This window comes from Hemitrygon akajei, chromosome 17, assembly GCF_048418815.1.
Source record: "Hemitrygon akajei chromosome 17, sHemAka1.3, whole genome shotgun sequence".
Classification (NCBI taxonomy): Eukaryota; Metazoa; Chordata; class Chondrichthyes; order Myliobatiformes; family Dasyatidae; genus Hemitrygon; species Hemitrygon akajei.
Genome location: NC_133140.1, coordinates 55,580,477 through 55,600,044, shown reverse-complemented (window position 1 = coordinate 55,600,044; position 19,568 = coordinate 55,580,477). Strand labels below are relative to the sequence as shown.

At 40.2% G+C, this 19,568-nt stretch overlaps 1 protein-coding gene across 2 annotated transcripts in view; it reads left to right on the top strand.

Annotated features, from left to right (window-relative positions):
* Positions 1-19,568, top strand: part of klhdc4 (kelch domain containing 4) — a 97,761-nt gene that overhangs the window by 3,729 nt on the left and 74,464 nt on the right. The window contains exons 2-3 of one of the 2 annotated variants that reach the window (XM_073070164.1): positions 3,194-3,285; positions 12,478-12,556. In XM_073070164.1, the coding sequence (XP_072926265.1) occupies positions 3,194-3,285; positions 12,478-12,556 (171 nt within the window). Of the gene's footprint in view, positions 1-3,193; positions 3,286-12,477; positions 12,557-13,416; positions 13,560-19,568 lie in introns of those variants that run through there. The other variant, XM_073070165.1, reaches the window with a different exon arrangement.

The following is a 19,568-nucleotide window of genomic DNA, read 5'->3' as shown; positions in this document are numbered from 1 at the left end:
ATGTTGCGTAGAGATAAAAGTAAGCCATGGAGACAGGTTCACTACAGAGATAAAAGCTGTGGATGCAAAGTCTACACAAGATCCTGTGGATGCTGGAAATCAGAGCATCATACACAAAATGCTGGAGGAACCTAGCAGGTCAGGGAGCATCTGTGGAGATGAATAAGCAGTCGATGTTTCAGGATGAGGCCCTTCATCAGAACGGGAAAGGAAGATGTTAAAATAAAAAGGTGGAAGGAAGATAAGTTGGAAGGTTTTAGGTGAAGACAGGTGGGTGGGGGAGGGTGAAGAAGTAAGAAGTTGGGAGGTAATGGGTGGTAAAGGGGTGGAGGAGGAGCAGTCTGATAAGATAGGACAGTGGACCAGGGGAGAAAGGGAAGGAGGAGGGGCACTGGGGAAGGTGACAGGCTGGTGAGGATAAGAGATAAGAGACCAAAGTGAGGAATTGAAGAAGAGGGAAGGGGGGGAAAAGTTACTGGAGGTTGGCGAAATTGATATTCATGCCATTGGGTGAGAGGATACCAAAATGGAATATGAGGTGTTGCTCGTCCAACCTGAGAGTGGCTTCATCATGCCAGAAGAGAAAGCCATGGATCAACAGATCAGAATGGGAATTGGGATAGGACTTAAAATGATAGGCTATCGGGGAAATCCCGCTTTTTGCGGACAGAGCAGAGATGCTGGACAAAGCGGTCCCACAATGTAGAGGAGGCTGCAACAGGAGCACTGAATACAGGATATGACCTAACCAACTTGCAGATTAAGTGTTGCTTCACCTGGAAGAACTGTTTAGAGCACTGAATGAAGGTGAGGGAGGAGGTGAATGGGCAGGTGTAACATTTCTACTGCTTGCAGAGATAAGTGCCAGAAGCAAGAATGGGGGAGGGACAAATGGACAAGGGAATCACGGAGAGACTGATCCCTGTGGAAAGCAGAGAGTAGGCAGGAGGTAAAGATGTGTTTAGTGGTAGGGTCCCATTGAAAATGGCAGAAGTTGTGGACAATTATGTGTTGGAGGGAATAATCATTATATAATGATTGTCTGGAATATAAGGTGGTTACAGATGTGTCTTAAAACTGATGTTTGGCTTCTGTGAGATCAACATCATTTCACCAGACTATGATGATACCATGTTTGTCAGTGATTGGTTTTAGTGAGCTGAGTGCTGCAGGTTCAGAAGGCAGTAGGGCAGAGTGAGTGAGTAGAAAAATAAATGCAATCAATGTCCTATTGGCAATAACCAATGAATAGATCCAGAGAAGTGGAGAGGTCAAAAGTAGGGTCTGTGCAGATGAGGAATACTGGAGATACAAGGATAGGTCTGCACTCTGGGTAAAGAGCATAGAGGCTGCAAAAGAAGAGTCTAATTTCACTTAATTCATTCAGTTGAAGATGTATGGGCATGAGACTGATGCTTCTGCTGATGATTCATTGTTTGAAATGAGGGAGGAGAAGGTTGGAAGGATTTGTGAAAATATGGTATGCTGGAACTGGGGAAATTGAAAATGGATTTAGGGGAGAGTTCATGAGGGATATTGGAATTCATGAACTGTGAGAGTTGGCAGTCTTTGTTGGAAACAAAGTTTTAAAAAAGACACAAATTGCAGTAAGAATAAAGCAAAGATCTTGATGGAACTTTGGAGCAAGACAATACTACTTTCAGATGGAACATTGAATTTAACTGTTACATACATTGTCCCCTTATTTATCGGGACGAAGGTATTAATAATAATTCTGTTATTGGCAGTTGAAGCTGTGCTTTTCTTCATTGTACCTTTGTTATTTAGTCTCACCTGCTTTCCGTTCTATTATAGACTTTTCTTTTTTTCCCTTCTCATTTGTCATTCCTCTGTACTTATAAAAACTAATAAATAATGTTTCTCTCTTCATGTGCTGTTTGACCTGTTTGCATTTCCAGCATATAAAATGCAGCAGGCATGGTATAAAACCATCATTTTTTTTGTTGCTTTTAATTTCCAGATTGATTTAAAATTAGTATATTGCTAACAGTGGAGTTCAGTTGATAACAACAGAGACAGTTAGTATAAAATTTGCTTAAATGACGTTGGTTGAGTGGTATTCATGAGCTAGGATGCCAGGGAATTGCTCCCTGAAAGAACAGGTGGGATTTGGATTTACTATCGCTCGTCTCAGTTAGGTATGCAGGCTACCAATATAACTTGATCTTGTGGTATTTAAGCTCATAAGTTTCGCACTTGGGGATCTAAGAATTCTATAATTTCTAATAGGTTGACAATGCTATCTCTTGGTTAAGGTACTGTGGAGGCCTAGAAGCAAAATTATAAATAGTGCTAGACAGCCTTAGTAAAAAGGAAATCCTTAAGTTAACTATGTATGTACAGGCAGTCCCCAGGTTACGAATGGATTCTATTCCTGAGTCTGTCTTTAAGGCGGATTTGTACGTAAGTCGGAACAGGTATATCCAGTATTATTTGGTGTCAGTCAAACATTTGTCTTAGTATATAGTATATATTTGACCTTTCTATGCATATAAAACACTTAAGAAATTTATGTATTTCAATAATTAAACCACTGCGTTGTTTAGTAATATTTGTAGCTTTCATCGGGGCAGGGCCTTTCACATGCTCCATTAATCTCACTTTATCTTTTACCTGTATTCTTTGAAATTGTTCCAATCGTTGACCAACTGTAGCCTCATACTTTTCCAATGACTGATGGCGTTTCACCTCTATCCGATCGCTTTATTATTTCCGCTTCATTTTCAATCGTGATCATTTTCCGTCAAAGGAACAGAAAACTGCAGATTCAGCAGCATCCGTGGGCCCTCTGCTCCCCCGGGTCCTAAAGTCCACCCGTACTCAGACAGGTTAAATGGGACAAGTGGGGGCAATGCTGAATGGAAAAGGGTGAATCTTGCTAAGAAATATTTAAACCAAATACAAAGTTACACAGTTAGCACAGTGTTAACAGCAACGACTTAAAATGGCGGACAGCGTCGTGATCCGACTTAAAGTGGCGGACGGCGTTCTCCTCCCTCTGTTCATAAGTACGGGTTATTCATAAGTCGGACGTTCATAATTCGGGGACTGCCTGTATTTAACTTTATTGCTTCTTTGATTTTATGCTTTTATTGTATTTAATTATATTGCCAGTTATGATTGAAGACCTTTAAAATGGTTTTGTTAAATAAGTTCTGTTTCTCATACTTAGGAGGATCTAGAAACATTAATAGCTGAATTCAAGCAACTTGATGCAAAGAAAACTCAAGTAACGGAAGTCGCATGTTCTTTTCCTTCACCACGGTAAGTAAAGCAAATAGGCAAGTTATTGCTTTTTGATTGTACATTCTTTGATTTCACCTTTGTGAAAATAGTGACAAAAAAGCTGGTCTTGTTTCAGAACTTGATTTGACTATTATAGGGGAAGGCTAGCACAGAGAAATGCTTACAATGCATTTACAGTCATGTTGAGAAATATAAGGTCATAAAATCTTTTGAGTATAGGAGTAGACTATTTGGCTCATTTTGTCTGCCCTGATTTTCTGAAAAGACATTTACTTTGTTCCATTCTCCCTCGGGCTTCATCGATACTTTATTAAGTTTAAAGATCTCCTTTAACAAAATATAATAGTCTTACATTCTGCTAATGTACAGAATCTCATGGCTAAATAAATGTTTATGTAATTTATTCTTCTGTTCCATATAATTTTCAATTTATACTCCTACATGGTAAGTCATTGAAGAGTGAGTATAGTAACTATACCAAATTATTCAAAACTATTAAAGATTGCCAAAAACCTAAAGAAATGAAATGCACCATTTGGCCTGATTGATCTCTGCTGATGTTTAAACTGTGCAGTCTCTTGTTATTTTTCTATCAAAATTCTTGTCTGTTCTTGCAATAGATATCATGCCTCTTGTTAAATGCGTCTACTGCAATATGTTTTAGTTACTCCCTATAATCTAGTGTTTCAACATCTTCATACTCCCGGGATTTTCAAAATCGTCTGTTGCTTGCAGCATCTGAGAGATAGTTCACCGTAAAAAATACACCTTGAATGTGAGTATCACACCTTGGTCCAGTGGTTGAATCAGCTGTGTTGTGTTAGGCGGCAGGAAACACACTGTTATGTTAGGATGAGTACTGTCCAAACGTTTGGGATGGGATGGGCTGGCGCATTATCAAGCAACAAAAGAACTTTAAAGGCAAGATTCTGTTCCCGGCAGTAGCGTTCAACCTCAACAGCAAACCAGTCTTCCAAGTGACCCATGCTTTCTTGTTAGCTGCTCAGTGGACAGGAAGCATATTCTTACTCAAGCCCTTAAAAGCATAGGGGTTTAGTGAATGGTAAACTAAGGGAGGCTTCATCTTACAGTCTCCTTCAGCATTGGAACACATAAGCAAAGTCAATCTATCTTTTGCTGCCTTGAAACCTGATGCAGTTTTTTTTCATCCTTACTTATGTAAGTGCATTTCGTCATACGCTTCCAAAAAAGCCTGGTCTTGTCTGACGCCGCCCTGTTTATAATTTCCAACATTTTTTCAAGTGTTAAAGCGGTTCTCTGCCGCTTGGCTGATGGCCCAGGATTTGACATCGGATGCTTAGGAGGCATAGTTAAATATTTCAAGCACAAAGTCACTGCAGCATAGGTAAAAACAAAAAATGTTTAAGAGAGCAAGATCGCACACCCATACGTTGCCAAACCCAATGCGAGACTGGCGGGAGTGAGATTGTGAGGCGTGTGCACGTGACTTGTATTGGTGGGAGAGCGGTGCTCCTCGCATAACTGTGAGTTTTGGACACATATCAGGAGACGTTGGTAGAAATAGGTTCCTCGCATGACTGAATCCGCATAGTTTGAAGACGCATATAACGAGGATAGGGTGTATTTTGTTTCCAGACAAAAGAACCCTAGCTACTTGATCTTTTCTAGTGAATTCATCCTGTCAACTTAATCTTGTGAAAATAGTTGATATCTTTCCCATAGTGAGATGTTCAAAACTGAAAAAGGAACAATATCAGAAAAACAGGTTGGAATGATTTAGCTCTTGTTCTTCAAGCTCTCTCAATCAAGCCTAGCATATATTCTGGAAGGAATTTATTTTGGAATGGCTCAGCAATTAAACCCATTTAAAGAAAAGTGAGATGGGAAAAGTCCACAAGTTGCAAGTGCTTTGTAACATTGGACAACTTGTGCATTGGCCTTTAGTGTACCACTTGTGATCTGGTTATTGAGAAAAAGATCAACAGACCTCAACTTTGCTTTGGGAAAATCTTGGCCTAGTTGGCTGAAAATCAAGTTCAATATTTTTTTAAAGCATCATAGTCGTAAAGCTGATGCTGAAATTTATGAAACTCAGAAAAGTGAAATAATGGCAAAGGTGTAATAAATATGATATATAAATATGAAGAAACCAACCAGTTCTAGTGGAAGGGAATAATTAAAATGCCATACTGACTTTTAAATTGAATTGACTTTATTACTTACATCCTTCATATACATGAGAAGTAAAAATCTTTACATCTCTGTCTAAAAGTGCAATGTGTAATTTATAGTAATTTGTTTTAAAAAAAAGGTATGTACAACAGGACAGTCAATATAACATAGAAATACAATTAATCAGTCTAATTGACTGGTGGAAGAAGCTGTACCAGTGCTTGTTGGTCCTGGCTTTTATGCTGCGGTTTCATTTCGTGGACTGTAGCAGCTGGAACAGTTTGTGGTTGGGGTGACTCAAGTCCCAATGATTCTTTGGGCTCTTTTTACTCACCTGTCTGTATAAATGTCCTGAATAGTGGGAAGTTCACATCTACAGATCTGCTGGGCTGTCCGTTCCACTCTATAGAGCCCTGCAATGAAAGGAAGTACAGTTCCCATAACAACCAGTGATGCAGCCAGCCAGAATGTTCTCAATTGTGCCCCTGTAGAAAGTTCTTAGGATTTGGGGGCCCATACCAAACTTCTTCAACCGTCTGAAGTAAAAGAGGCGCTGTTGTGCCTTTTCCACCACACAGCCGCTTGTACAGACCAGAACAGTTATCAACTATGAATGGGTTTTATAAAAATGTATTGAGCCAAATTATTCTGATCCATAGATGCTGCCTGGCCTGCTGAGTCCCTTCAGCATTTTGTGTGTATTGCTCAGATTTCCAGCATCTGCAGATTTTTGTCTCGTTTTTAAAACATCCTTTGTCTTCTCATTTTTCCAGTTGGGATGTAGGATTCTTGAGCTGAAATATTGACTTTCTTTCCTCACTGCTGTTTGACCTACCAAACACTCCCAGTATTCTGTTTTTACTTTCAGTTTTGATCATCTGCTGCCCTTGTTGAAAGACATATTTAACAGTTGGTATAGTCTTCTCTTGAACAGAGTAAATGACATGAAGTCAATAGTAATTTAGGATGATCAGAGTGATTAAAATTGTATCAAAACATTGTATCAAAAGTATAATAAAACATGAAGCGAAATTACACTGACTTAAATTCTTGAAGGAGAAAAGGAATCTTGTTACAGGTGCATTCAGGCAAAATGTTCACTTATGGAAATACTTTACCTTATGAAACAGAATGATTGCTTCAAATCTAATACAATTTATTTTTAAACTTCAGTGCAGCACTGAAAAAAGCATAACTTGGATAACCAAAACCAAGACCTTTAAGGTAGTTTGATCAGCCTTAAGTAATTAGTGATACCATAATCTCGGTTAACATTCATCCTTAAGTACTAGTAAAATAGTTGAACTAATTGTATGTCTGCTGTTGTTATTTGTTGTGGATGAGATCTTGCTGTGATCAAAATTAGCCTGCTACATACGGTGTAAGAGAATAGTTCATTAGAAGATTATATTTATAAATTGTATATTAATATATTGTTCTGAAACTTTTTACACATTGAAATGTAATGTTCAATGCATAATAGATTATGGGGGGTATGAAGATTACAATGTGGCTTTGTCATTTATAGTGTTGATAAATTGATCTCCTTTGCCATGTAGCTACATTAAAACTCAGGACCAGATGCGGTTTCAGGTTAAATGGGGCTATGGGGAAATAGGAGATGAATGCAATGGAATAGCTAGCATGGTAACAAGATTTTATAGCTTCATGTGATATTGAGAGATTTGAGAAGGTTATCTACCAAAGATAGTTAAGGGGTGATTTTTATTAAACATGTTAAGTTATATGGAGGTTTGAAAGTTCAGTTATGGAGAAATGGTTTCCAATAGCAAGATGTTAGTTCTCAAAATACACACCAATTTAAGAAGTTGCCAAAAGATTTCAAGTAAGGGGATTAGAAATATTTTGAGACAGTAATTTTTAATAATCTATAATCAGTGTAAATTTATTAGAAGTGGAATTAGTCCTAACATCTTTGGAATGTTGGAGGAAACCAGAACACCCAGATGAAGCCCACGTGGTCACAGGGAGAACATGCAAATTCCTTACAGCAGTGGGATTGAAGCCTGATTGCTGACACTGTGATAGTGTTACACTAACCACTTCTATGCTGCCCTTTTATGCAGTTAGATTTGTTTTACAACTTATTTTATACATGTAGATTTGATAATTCATTGCTGTGTCTGAATTCGACAATAATAATATATTCTGGTTTTCTGCCTTTCAATGATACCTGAGGTTCGATTTAACATGACATACAGGAGCAGAAATGGGCTATTTAAGGTCATAAGACATGGAAGCAGAATTAGGCCAGTCAGCCCATCAATTCTGCTCCACCATTCCGTCTTGGCTGATGCTGGATCCCACTCAACTCCACACACCTGGCTTCCCGCCACATCCTTTGATGCTGTGACTGATCAGGAAACTGAGAAATGGTATTGCCTCTCAATTGTAATTTTCAACAATTTTGAGCTAAAAAATTGTTGTACCCCGCTTGGGATGCAAACATTCAATGTTGAAATTTTACCTCCTGAGTGCAAGAGATTTTCATTTTGTTTTTGACATAATTATTTTGAATATATTTTTTCTTCAAAATGCTAGTTTTTAAAATGTTTTTAATATGAAGGAGGATTACATTTATATGGCTTTCTTTCATGACTCTCAGTTGCCATAGACTATTGCAAAATATTTTTAAAGTAAAGTATTAATTTGGTAAATGTGATGCTTCGTTTTCTCTCTGCAAAATCTTGAATTGGTACAATGTTGTTTCATTAGCAGAAATCTGGACCAGCTTGTAAAATTACATCTCTTTTATGCAACTATTCTATAAAGGTGCAGTTAGATATCAGAATCAGATTTAATATCACCAGCATATCTTGTGAAGTTTGTTAATTATGGCAGCAGGACAATGAAGTACATGATAAATAAATCTAGAGAAAAAAATACTGAGTTACATTTTTTATATAGTAGTTAAGTTAAAATTAGTGCAAAATAACAAAAATAGCAAAGTCATGTCCGTGGGTTCAACGTCCATTTAGAAATCGGATGGATAGCAGAGAGAAAGAAGCCGTTCCTGAATCCCTGAAGGTGTGCCTTTGGCTCCTGTACCTCCTTCCTGACAGGAACAATGAGAGGAAAGCTGGGGATTCTTAATGATGGACACTGCCTTCGTAGGGCACCGCTCCTTGAAGGTGTCTTGGATACTATGGATGCCTGTACCCATTATGGTGATGACTAATTTTACAAGTTTCTGGAGCTTATTTCGATCTTGGTACAGTAACCCCACGTACAGGACATTGATGCAGCCAGTCAGAATGCTCTCCACGGTATAGTTGTAGAAGCATAGAAAACCTACAGCACAATACAGGTCCTTTGGCCCAGAAAGCTGTGCCGAACATGTCCTTACCTTAGAAATTACCTACGGTGCCACGTGACAGTGAGTGTTCGAGTGTTAGTTGACAAACTCCTAATGACATATAGCCACTGTCTTGCTTCTTTGTAGCTACATCAAAATATTGGGACCAGGTTAGGTCCTCGGAGGTATTGACACTCAGTAACTTGAAATTGCTCATTCTCCGCTTCTGATCCCTCTATGTCTTACCCATCATGAAGTCCACAATCAGCTCTTTGGTCTTGCTGATGTTGAGTGCAAAGTTGTTGCTGCGTCACCACTCAACTAACTGGTATATCTCACTCCTGTATGCCCTTTTGGCACCATCTGAAACACCATCTAGAGCACAGTTTTAATTGTCAGTGAGGTGAAGATGTTATTTCCAATCTGCACAGATTGTGGTCTTCCCGTTTGGAAGTCGAGGATCCGTTTGCAGAGGGGGGTATAGTGGCCTAGGTCCTGTAGTTTTTTGATCAGGACTGTAGAAATGATGGTATTAAATGGCTGAGCTATAGTCAATAAACAGCATCCTGACATGGGTATTTGCATCGTCCAGGTGATCCAAGGCTGCGTGGAGAGCCATTGATTGTGTCCACTGTAGACCTATTGTGGCAATAGGCTAATTGTAGTGGGTCCAGGCCCTTGCTGAGACTGATATTGATTCCAGCCATGACCAGCCTCTCAAAGCATTTCATCACCATAGATGTGAGTGCTAATGGATGATAGTCATTGAGGCAGCTCATGCTGCTCTTCATGGGCACTGGTATAATTGTTGCGCTTTTGAGGCAGGTAGGAACTTCCAACTGTAGCACTGAGAGATTTTGAATGCGACCAGTTGGTTGGCACAGATTTTCAGAGCCTTACCAGGTACTCCAAGCCCTGCTACCTTGTGAGGGTTCAACCTCTTAAAAGGCGACCTGGCATCGGCCTCTGAAACAGAGATCATAGGGTCATCAGATGCTGCAGGGATCCTCATAGCTGTATATTAGGATGCCGTTGAAGATCAAATCAAATCAAGTGTAATTATCATTCAAATTATACATAGATACAGCTGACTGAAACAACATTTCACTGGGGCCAAGGTGCAAAATATTCAAATAGCAAGCAAATGTTCAAAAATAGCGAGTAACATAATTCAAAATATCGAACAAAGAAATATATTCATTCAAAAAAATAAACATGTAGTCCAAGACCCTGAGCGACAGTGCCCAGCAATCAATGGTACAGTCTCCCGGCAGTTACAGATGCACACAATCCAGCTTGTCATTCCACCGATCGAACATGGGAAGGCAACGCTGTTGGTGAAGTAAGGCCCCAGCACTTCCATGTCTCTCATCTGGTCTGCAGCAACAGGCAAGCCTGAGGCTTGAGGCCTAGTTCTTGTTATGGCTGCACGTCTCCCATATTGATTGTCTCTCCACCAGACAAGGCTAACAGGCCTGCAGCAACTTATTATCACTGTCCAACAGAGTGTTGTGATCGCAAGTGAAATGTCCAAGGCAAAAATCCCACGGTTATATTGCACCAACTCCAAAGCTTCCAGGTAGCAGGCAGCAACACGGTTTGCAGCCAGGTCAGCTTCTCTGTACCCAAACCTCCTCATTGACACACCAGCAGACTCCTCAGATATCTCGACAGACTCCTTTCTTGTTCTGACCGGCTCCTCTGTACCCAAACTGGCTACCACACCTCGGGCGACCCCTTCAATACCTTGGCTGGATCCGCCGCCACCACCAGTCCAGCTACTCTGATCAGCGAGCAGCTCACTGACGGAGTAGCCCTGCGGTATCTGATGTTCTTGGATCTGAATTGTCTTTGGATCATAAAAAACAAATTTAACAAAGAAAGAAAAGTATAGTAGTAACTTGATAATTGCACTAAACTTTGTCTAGGTAATATGCTCAAATCTCAATCATTTAAGAAATAACTATATACAATGTCTTGTAGCTTAACTGTTGGATAACAGCTGTCTGATCGTGTGTGGATTGTGGGAAAGGAATGATGAAGAGGTGGTGGTGCTGGGAAGAAATAGTGATGTCAGAGCTGTTACCATTTTATGCATTTTCCACCTGTTTGTTTTCTGTGGTAAAGTATTTTAGTTAATTTCCCCGACTTGATGATGATGCTGAAAATCTTTTTTGAGTAGTGCTGGCCAAAGATTTTTGTTTCAGTAGTGGGTATATTGTTGACAGTGGAAAGCTATTGCAGCTGTTGCTGCTTTTCACTCATCCCAGCCATCTGAATGGAAAATTCTTGCTTATATATTAAGGTGTAGAGCTTCAAGCGTGAATGAGAATATATACAATAACCCTTAAAAATAGGTTCAAGATTGCAATGAGTAATTATAACCCACACCCAAAAGTCTGTTTAATGTAAAAACTTACTGAAGTTAAGTTTTAAGCATCAGCTGTCCTATTTTAGAGCAGCTGACTACAGGCTGCAAGATTAACTCAACAAGCTCTTCCCAGAGTCCTGTCCAGCTGTTTGGAATAACTGCTTGACCAGCAAGCAAGAGCAGCAAATTTATACACTAAAGCCCATTACCAGGTAGTCATCAATGGGGGTGGGGATCCAGAGGATGGATTAAGTAATGATTTTGGTTCAGAGGAAGATTATTTATTTTCAAGGGTACCTTGCCTATATAGGGCATGTGTGGTTGGAGGAGAATTGGGATCAGATGAGGTTGAGGTTAAATTGAAGTCTAAAGCATGATCAGCACTGTGGAGGAACAGATTATTGAGAAGTGGGGAGAGTATTTTGTCTTGATTCCTGGGATCCTCCAAAGTAATTAGATAGGGATGAAGGTTCTGGCTGCTATTGGGATGTGAAAGCTCTCATGACATCTTTTTGAAGAAGACCAAGAGCAGTTTTCTGTGTTCTATCCATAGTTTTTGTTTGTTCGATGTTACTAAAACTTATTGGCTGTGGAAACTGTAAAAAGAATGCAGTGTTTCCTGCATTATAACAGTGATTAAATTTCCAAGGTATTTCTAAGGCGAAAGTGCTTTGTGTCCTGATAGGGATGTTGTAGTGTGAATGAAGTCAGTGGAGAAAAGTACTGGTAGATACAAAGCAGCTTCTTTATTCGACAAAACAAGATACAGCAGGCATCATACAGAGACGCTTTCGGTGGAAAGGTCTCGCTGGCCCAACGTGGAGCTTGGTATTTTATGCGTTGAACATCAAAGGACAATTTCATATTTACAAAGTTTGAGCAATGCTTTCTTTGAAACTGCATACAAACTTCACACCATCCTCTTCGCACACACACCATAGATAACCTAATGAATTTTAATCTGCATTGTCTGGTCTGAGATTCACAGCTTTTAGATACCCATTGTTTAGAGCTGCACTCCAAATGAAATCCACAATACATATTCAGATGAGAAGATTGGTAGCCAAAGTTATCTGCTAAATGTAAATGCACTAAACCCAAAAATTGTTTTAATAGGGATATTATTTAAACTGCAAATTTTCAGATTTGCAATTAATTTGATTTCTTAAATGAGACTTTAAGTTAAATAAATATTTTGACTTTGAAGATGTTCATATAATCTGAGCTATGATGTGTACTGTGATTAGGTGATTACCCTTGATTGGTGCCCAAATTGGGGCCATCCTTATCAACACTGAATCATTTCATTTTGAAGGGCACATTATTTATAAATTTATCTTTTTCTTCCCCTTTTCTATATTTTTGACAGGTTGAATGCATCATTATCATCTTGCCCTGAGAAGGATGAATTGATTCTCTTTGGGGGTGAATATTTCAACGGTCAAAAAGTAAAGTATATCATTTTATAACAGTGTTATAATCATGCAGAAATCTGCGGAATCTACCTCAACCACCTCTTTATCCTAATCCTACTTTAGTTCCAGTAGCCAATTAATCAACTAATCTGCATGTCCATGAGATATTGGAGGAAATAATATTCCAAAGGAAATTTGTGCGATCACATAGAAATCATGTAGAATCCACACAGACAGCCCTGAGGTCAGGGTTGAATCCAGGTCTCTCATGCCATGACGCAGACACTCTACTTAGCTACACCACTGCGCCATCCCAGACTAGACTACTGAACAAGTAATTTATAGCAATTAAGTATTAAGTCAAGCACAATATACATTGATTTCCCTTCTTCCCAACTCTCCTGCCAAATTCTCTAAATTTCATTGGACACTTTGGCCCTCCAATTAAAGGAGATGGATAATTCACCTTCCATCTCCAGTCTATACAAATAATGTAATATGTGTTAAAGTTGTCCCTGAATGACAGTGATAAGTAAATGAACAGATTTATTTATACACCACGGATTGTGAAATCACATTATTACTGAACTCTAATTGCAAAAGAAAATAATGTTACAGTTTTTCTTCGACCAGCTCAAGCACAGTCAGTTTTGGCCACGTAACAAAAAAAGGGAGTTGGTCAATAATCACTTTGTTTTCGGGCTAGTAATCCTCTGTAAATTTTGTACATTCACTTTGATTATTACAAACAGAGCTGGATGGTGATCATTGTGTGTTTAATATTTCAGAAATATTTGAGTAATATTGTAAATTTATTTGTTGATTAAGCATTCTTTGTTGTTTACATAGTTAATTACCAGTTACATGTAAAAGAACATGAATGGCATACAACAACACACAAAATGCTGGTAGAACACAGCAGGCCAGGCAGCATCTATAGGGAGAAGCGCTGTCGACATTTCGGGCCAAGACTCTTCGTCAGACCCTTGTCATTACACCACCACATCATAAGCGTGCTTCACGAGAGTGAAATGAAGTACGTACATGAGTTATCTTTGGACCCATTGTTTTTCTTTTGATTACTTTTATGTTTTGGAATTAGAAAACTTAACAGTGATGGCAAGTAATTTTATAACTAACCTGAGACAACTACCTACCTGTTGAAATGAAGTAAGATGTTCAAGTTTTTTTTTAAAAAAAGCACAGCATGCTTTCTTCATGAGGTGAGAAATGGTCAAGTAAAAAACAAGCACAACCCATTTTTTTCTTTGCAAGAGGAGAGAGATGTTTGAGTTTCAAAAAGCGCAGTGCATGTCTCTTCAGGAAAAAATGACAAAAAATGGACAAAATTCATGGGTTCATAAACAGTTGAGTACTGGGTGATAATAATAAATAAAAACCAGAAATGGCTGGCTATTTTGGAAAGATAAATGCATTCGATTGCACAAAAGGTAACTAAGTAATGTATACTGAACAAATTGATCAGTATTTTAAAACAAGTGGAATAGCTGATGAGAAACGAGTGCCAGTTTTGCTGAGTGCCAGTTGGTGGAAGAGCATATAGTTTGCTTAAAGTTTGACTGCTCCAGCCAAAATAAGCTTTGCTGATATAGTGAATGTAATGCAGGAACATTTAGAACTGAAACCATTGTTGATTGCAGTATGCTTTAGGTTTCATAAGCAGAATCAAAAGGAAGAAGAGTCCATTTCTGTTTACATGGCTGAATTGAAGAAATTGTCCAAGCTTTGCCAGTTCAGTAATGTGATTAATGATGCACTGAGATATAGTTTACTTTGTGGAATCTTACAAGAAAGCACTCAAAAATGGCTAGTAACTGAAGCACAACTCACATTTAAAAGAGCAGTTGAATTGCAATATCAATGGTAACAGCAGACAGAGACACAATTCTTGTTGCTGCCTGTAAGGTGTTTGTACGTTCTCCCCTTGACAGCGTGGGTTTCTTCTGGGTGCTCCAGTTTCCTCCCACTGCAAAGATGTACTGTTTAGTAGGTTAATTGGTCATTGTAAATTGTCCTGTAATTCGGCTAGGATTAAATCCAAGGATTGCTGGGCGGTGTAGCTGAAGGGCTGGAGGTGCCTATTCTGTACTGTATCTTAATAAAATAAATTTTTTAAAAATTGAGTTGCAGTCAGGAATGAAAGAAAGGAATGAACAATTGCAATATCTAAACAGGGACTGGCCTGGCCAAATAAATTTTGTTACCATTGTGCCAGGAACTCACATAGGCAATGCAGAAAATGCAACAAAATAGGACACATACAAAGAGCATGTCAGGCGGACAAAAATAAGTGGAAAACGGAAAAATAAGCTAAAAAGTCAAGTTGCAGTTTCAAAAAGAGCACTAAATTGCATGCTGTTGATGAAAAGAATCTGATAATAAAGAGAGTGACACAGGACTGGATAGCCTTGAGATATACAATTTGAAAGCTAACAATAGATTAACAATATGGTTTACACCAGAAGTGAATGGCAAATTAATTAAAATGGAATTGAACACTGATTCCACTGTTTTAGTCATTCCATGAAATGTGTTTTGAACGGCATATCAAAGATATTAAACTGAAGCCTGCAGATACAACTCTTGTGGAAATTACCTTTGTAACAGTGAAATACAAAAACCAAAAAACCATAATGGGTTTGTTGCATATAGATAGTAAAAGTGAGTGATAAGTTGGATGATTGAGAAGTTTTTAAAATCCAACAAAAGGCAACTAAAAAGACATAAGAAGGGACAAGATGAAATATGAGGACGAACTAGCCAATAATATAAGGCAGGATACTAAAAGTTTTTCAGTTATATAAAGAGTAAAAGCAAGGTGAGAGTTGATATTGGATCACTGGAAATTGATGCTGGTGGGGTAGTAATGGGGGACAAAGAAATGGCAGATAAACCTAATAGGTACTTTGCATCAGTCTTCACCGTGGAAGACACTAGCAGTGTGCCAGAGGTCAGTGAGTGCCAGGGAGCTGGAGTGAGTGCCGTTGCTACTACAAAGGGGAAAAGTGCTAGGCAAGCTGAAAGATCTTAAGGTGGATAAGTCACCTGGACCAGATGGACTAGATCCCAGATCCCAGAGTCCTGAGAGAAGTTGCTAAGGAGATAACAGATGCATTGTTCATGATCTTTCAAGAATCGTGTGATTGTGGCATGGTCCTGGAGGACTGGAAAATTGCAATTGTCACTCCACTCTTTAAGAAGGGAAGAAGGCAAAAGGAAGGAAATTATAGGCAAGTTAGCAGCAGCAGGATAGCAGCAGAATAAAGGGTATAAAGGTAGTAAGGTAGAAGGGCTAAAGCGTGTGTGCTTCAATGCAAGAAGCATCAGGAACAAAGGTGATGAACTGAGAGCTTGGATACATACATGGAGTTATGATGTAGTGGCCATTATATAGACTTGGCTGGCACCAGGGCGGGAATGGATTCTCAATATTCCTGGATTTCAGTGCTTTAAAAGGGATAGAGAGGGGGGAAAAGGTGAGGAGGGGTGGCATTACTGGTCAGGGATACTATTACAGCTACAGAAAGGGTGGGTAATATAGCAGGATCCTCTTTTAAGTCAGTATGGGTGGAAGTCAGGAACAGGAAGGGAGCAGTTACTCTACTGGGGGTATTCTATAGGCCCCCTGGTAGCAGCAGCGATACCGAGGAGCAGATTGGGAGGCAGATTTTGGAAAGGTGCAAAAATAACAGGGTTGTTATCATGGGTGACTTTAACTTCCCTAATATTGATTGGCACTTGATTAGTTCAAAGGGTTTAGATGGGGCAGAGTTTGTTAAGTGTGTCCAGGATGGATTCCTGTCACAGTATGTTGACAGGCTGACTAGGGGGAATGCCATACTAGATCTGGTATTAGGTAACGAACTGGGTCAGATCACAGATCTGTCAGTGGGTGAGCATCTGGGGGACAGTGATCACCGCTCCCTGACCTTTAGCATTATCATGGAAAAGGATAGAATCAGAGAAGACAGGAACATTTTTAATTGGGAAAGGGCAAATTATGAGGCTATAAGGCTAGAACTTGCGGGTGTGAATTGGGATGATGTTTTTGCAGGGAAATATACTATGGACATGTGGTTGATGTTTAAGGATCTCTTGCAGGATATTAGGGATAAAAATTTGTCCTGGTGAGGAAGATAAAGAATGGTAGGGTGAAGGAACCATGGGTGACAAGTGAAGTGGAAAATCTAGTCAGGTGGAAGAAGGCAGCATACATGAGGTTTAGGAAGCAAGGATCAGATGGGTCTATTGAGGAATATAGCGTAACGAAAGGGGCTGAGAAGAGCAAGAAGGGGGCAGGAGAAGGCCTTGGCGAGTAGGGTAAAGGAAAGCCCCAAGGCATTCTTCAATTATGTGAAGAACAAAAGGATGACAGGAGTGAAGGTAGGACCGATTAGAGATAAAAGTGGGAAGATGTGCCTGGAGGCTGTGGAAGTGAGCGAGGTCCTCAATGAATACTCTTCAGTATTCAGCACTGAGAGGGAACTTGATGATGGTGAGGACAATATGAGTAAGGTTGATATTCAGGAGCATGTTGATATTAAGGGAGAGGAGGTGTTGGAGTTGTTAAAATACATTAGGACGGATAAGTTCCCAGGGCCTAACGTGATATTCCCCAGGCTGCTCCACGAGGTGAAGGAAGAGATTGCTGAGCCTCTGGATAGGACCTTTATGTCCTCGTTGTCCACGGGAATGGTACTGGAGGATTGGAGGGAGGCGAATGTTGTCCCCTTGTTCAAAAAAGGTAGTAAGGATAGTCCAGGTACTTACAGACCAGTGAGCCTTATGTCTGTGGTGGGAAAGCTGTTGGAAAAGATTCTTAGAGATAGGATCTATGGGCATTTAGAGAATCATGGTCTGATCAGGGACAGTCAGATTGTGAAGGGCAGATTTGCGGCTTTGTGAAGGGCAGATTGTGCCTAACAAGTCTGATAAGAGTTCTTTGAGGATGTGACCAAGCATATAGATGAAGGTAGTGCAGTGGATGTGATCTACATGGATTTTAGTAAGGCATTTGACAAGGTTCCACATGGTAGGCTTATTCAGAAAGTCAGAAGGCATGGGATCCAGGGAAGTTTGGCCAGGTGGATTCAGAATTGGCTTGCCTGCAGAAGGCAGAGGATCATGGTGGAGGGAGTACATTCAGATTGGAGGGTTGTGACTAGTGGTGTCCCACAAGGATCTGTTCTGAGACCTCTACTTTTTATAATTTTTATTAAAGACCTGGATGTGGGGGTAGAAGAGTGGGTTGGCAAGTTTGCAGACGACACAAAGGTTGGTGGTGTTGCAGATAGTGTAGAGGATTGTCAAAGATTGCAGAGACACGTTGATAGGATGCAGAAGTGGGCTGAGAAGTGGCAGATGGAGTTCAACCCGGAGAAGTGTGAGGTGGTACACTTTGGAAGGACAAACTCCAAGGCAGAGTAAAAAGTAAATGGCAGGATACTTGGTAGTGTGGAGGAGCAGAGGGATCTGGGGGTACATGTCCACAGATCCCTGAAAGTTGCCTCACAGGTAGATAGGGTAGTTAAGAAAGCTTATGAGGAGTTAGCTTTCATGTTGAGGGATAGAGTTTAAGAGACGCGATGTAATGATGCAGCTCTATAAAACTCTAGTTAGGCCACACTTGGAGTACTGTGTCCATTTCTGGTCGCCTCACTATAGAAAGGATGTGGAAGCATTGGAAAGGGTACAGAGGAGATTTACCAGGATGCTGCCTGGTTTAGAGAGTATGGATTATGAGCAGAGATTAAGGGAGCTAGGGCTTTACTCTTTGGAGAGAAGGAGGATGAGAGGAGACATGATAGAGGTGTACAAGATATTAAGAGGAATAGACAGAGTGGACAGCCAGCGCCTCTTCCCCAAGGCACCACTGCTCAGTACAAGAGGACGTGGCTTTAAGGTAAGGGGAGGGAAGTTCAAGGGGGATATTAGAGGAAGGTTTTTCACTCAGAGTGGTTGGTGCGTGGAATGCACTGCCTGAGTCAGTGGTGGAGGCAGATACACTAGTGAAGTTTAAGAGACTACTAGACAGGTATATGGAGGAATTTAAGGTGGGGGGTTATATGGGAGGCAGGATTTAAGGGTCGGCACAACATTGTGGGCCGAAGGGCCTATAATGTGCTATTCTATGTTCTATTGTATGTTCTATGTTAGCCTAACCTCAGTGGTTGGGAAACTGTTGGGAGTCTATTGTTGGGGTACTTGGAGACTAATGATAAAATAAGTCAAAGTCAGCATGGTTTCTGTGAAGGGAAATCTTGCCTGACAAATCTGTTAGAGTTCTGATAGGAAGTAACCAGCAGGGTGGACTGTTACGAATGTGCCACAACTCTGAGGGGCCGAAGGGTACAAAGTAGCCCCCTCCTTTGTGAGAATCATAAGATCGCTATTAATTCGGGTCTGGGACCCAGGAAATGAGAGAGAGACATCCAGAATACACACGGCTTGGAATGTGTCCTGGCCTCAGCAAGGCGGAACCATTGTTAACGGCTGTTGTCTCTTGGAGACGGAATTGTGTATTGAGTACTGTACTATTCATTGAAGCCCTCAGGGAATGACCAGAGTGGGCTGGTTGAGGGATTGCATCATCCCAACCTGATTGACATCTGAGACCCCGTGAGTAAGGATAAAAGAGGTTCTGGGGAACAACCCCTTCAGACGCACCAGGAGAAACGCTAGAAATCCCGTGACAGCGTTTAATAGTGACAGCCGGTGGGGGGCTCGCGTGCGTCCTTTTCCCTTGCCTGGGAATTGGCGGGCTTACCACGGAAGAACAGCTTAGCTAAAGAAGAGGCCACACCAACGAAATTCTGAAGGATCGAAATCATAAAAAGGAAAGCTGGCAAGTTTTCTAAAAATCTCTCTTGACTCCAACCAAAGGCTGCAGCCTGAATGAACTGAGTGACTTTTATATTTCCATCGGACAATACATTATCCCCTAGACAACGATAGAGCTTATTTCTTATTGATTATTATTATACCCGCACTTTTAGATTTAGTATTGATGACGTAGATTATCTGT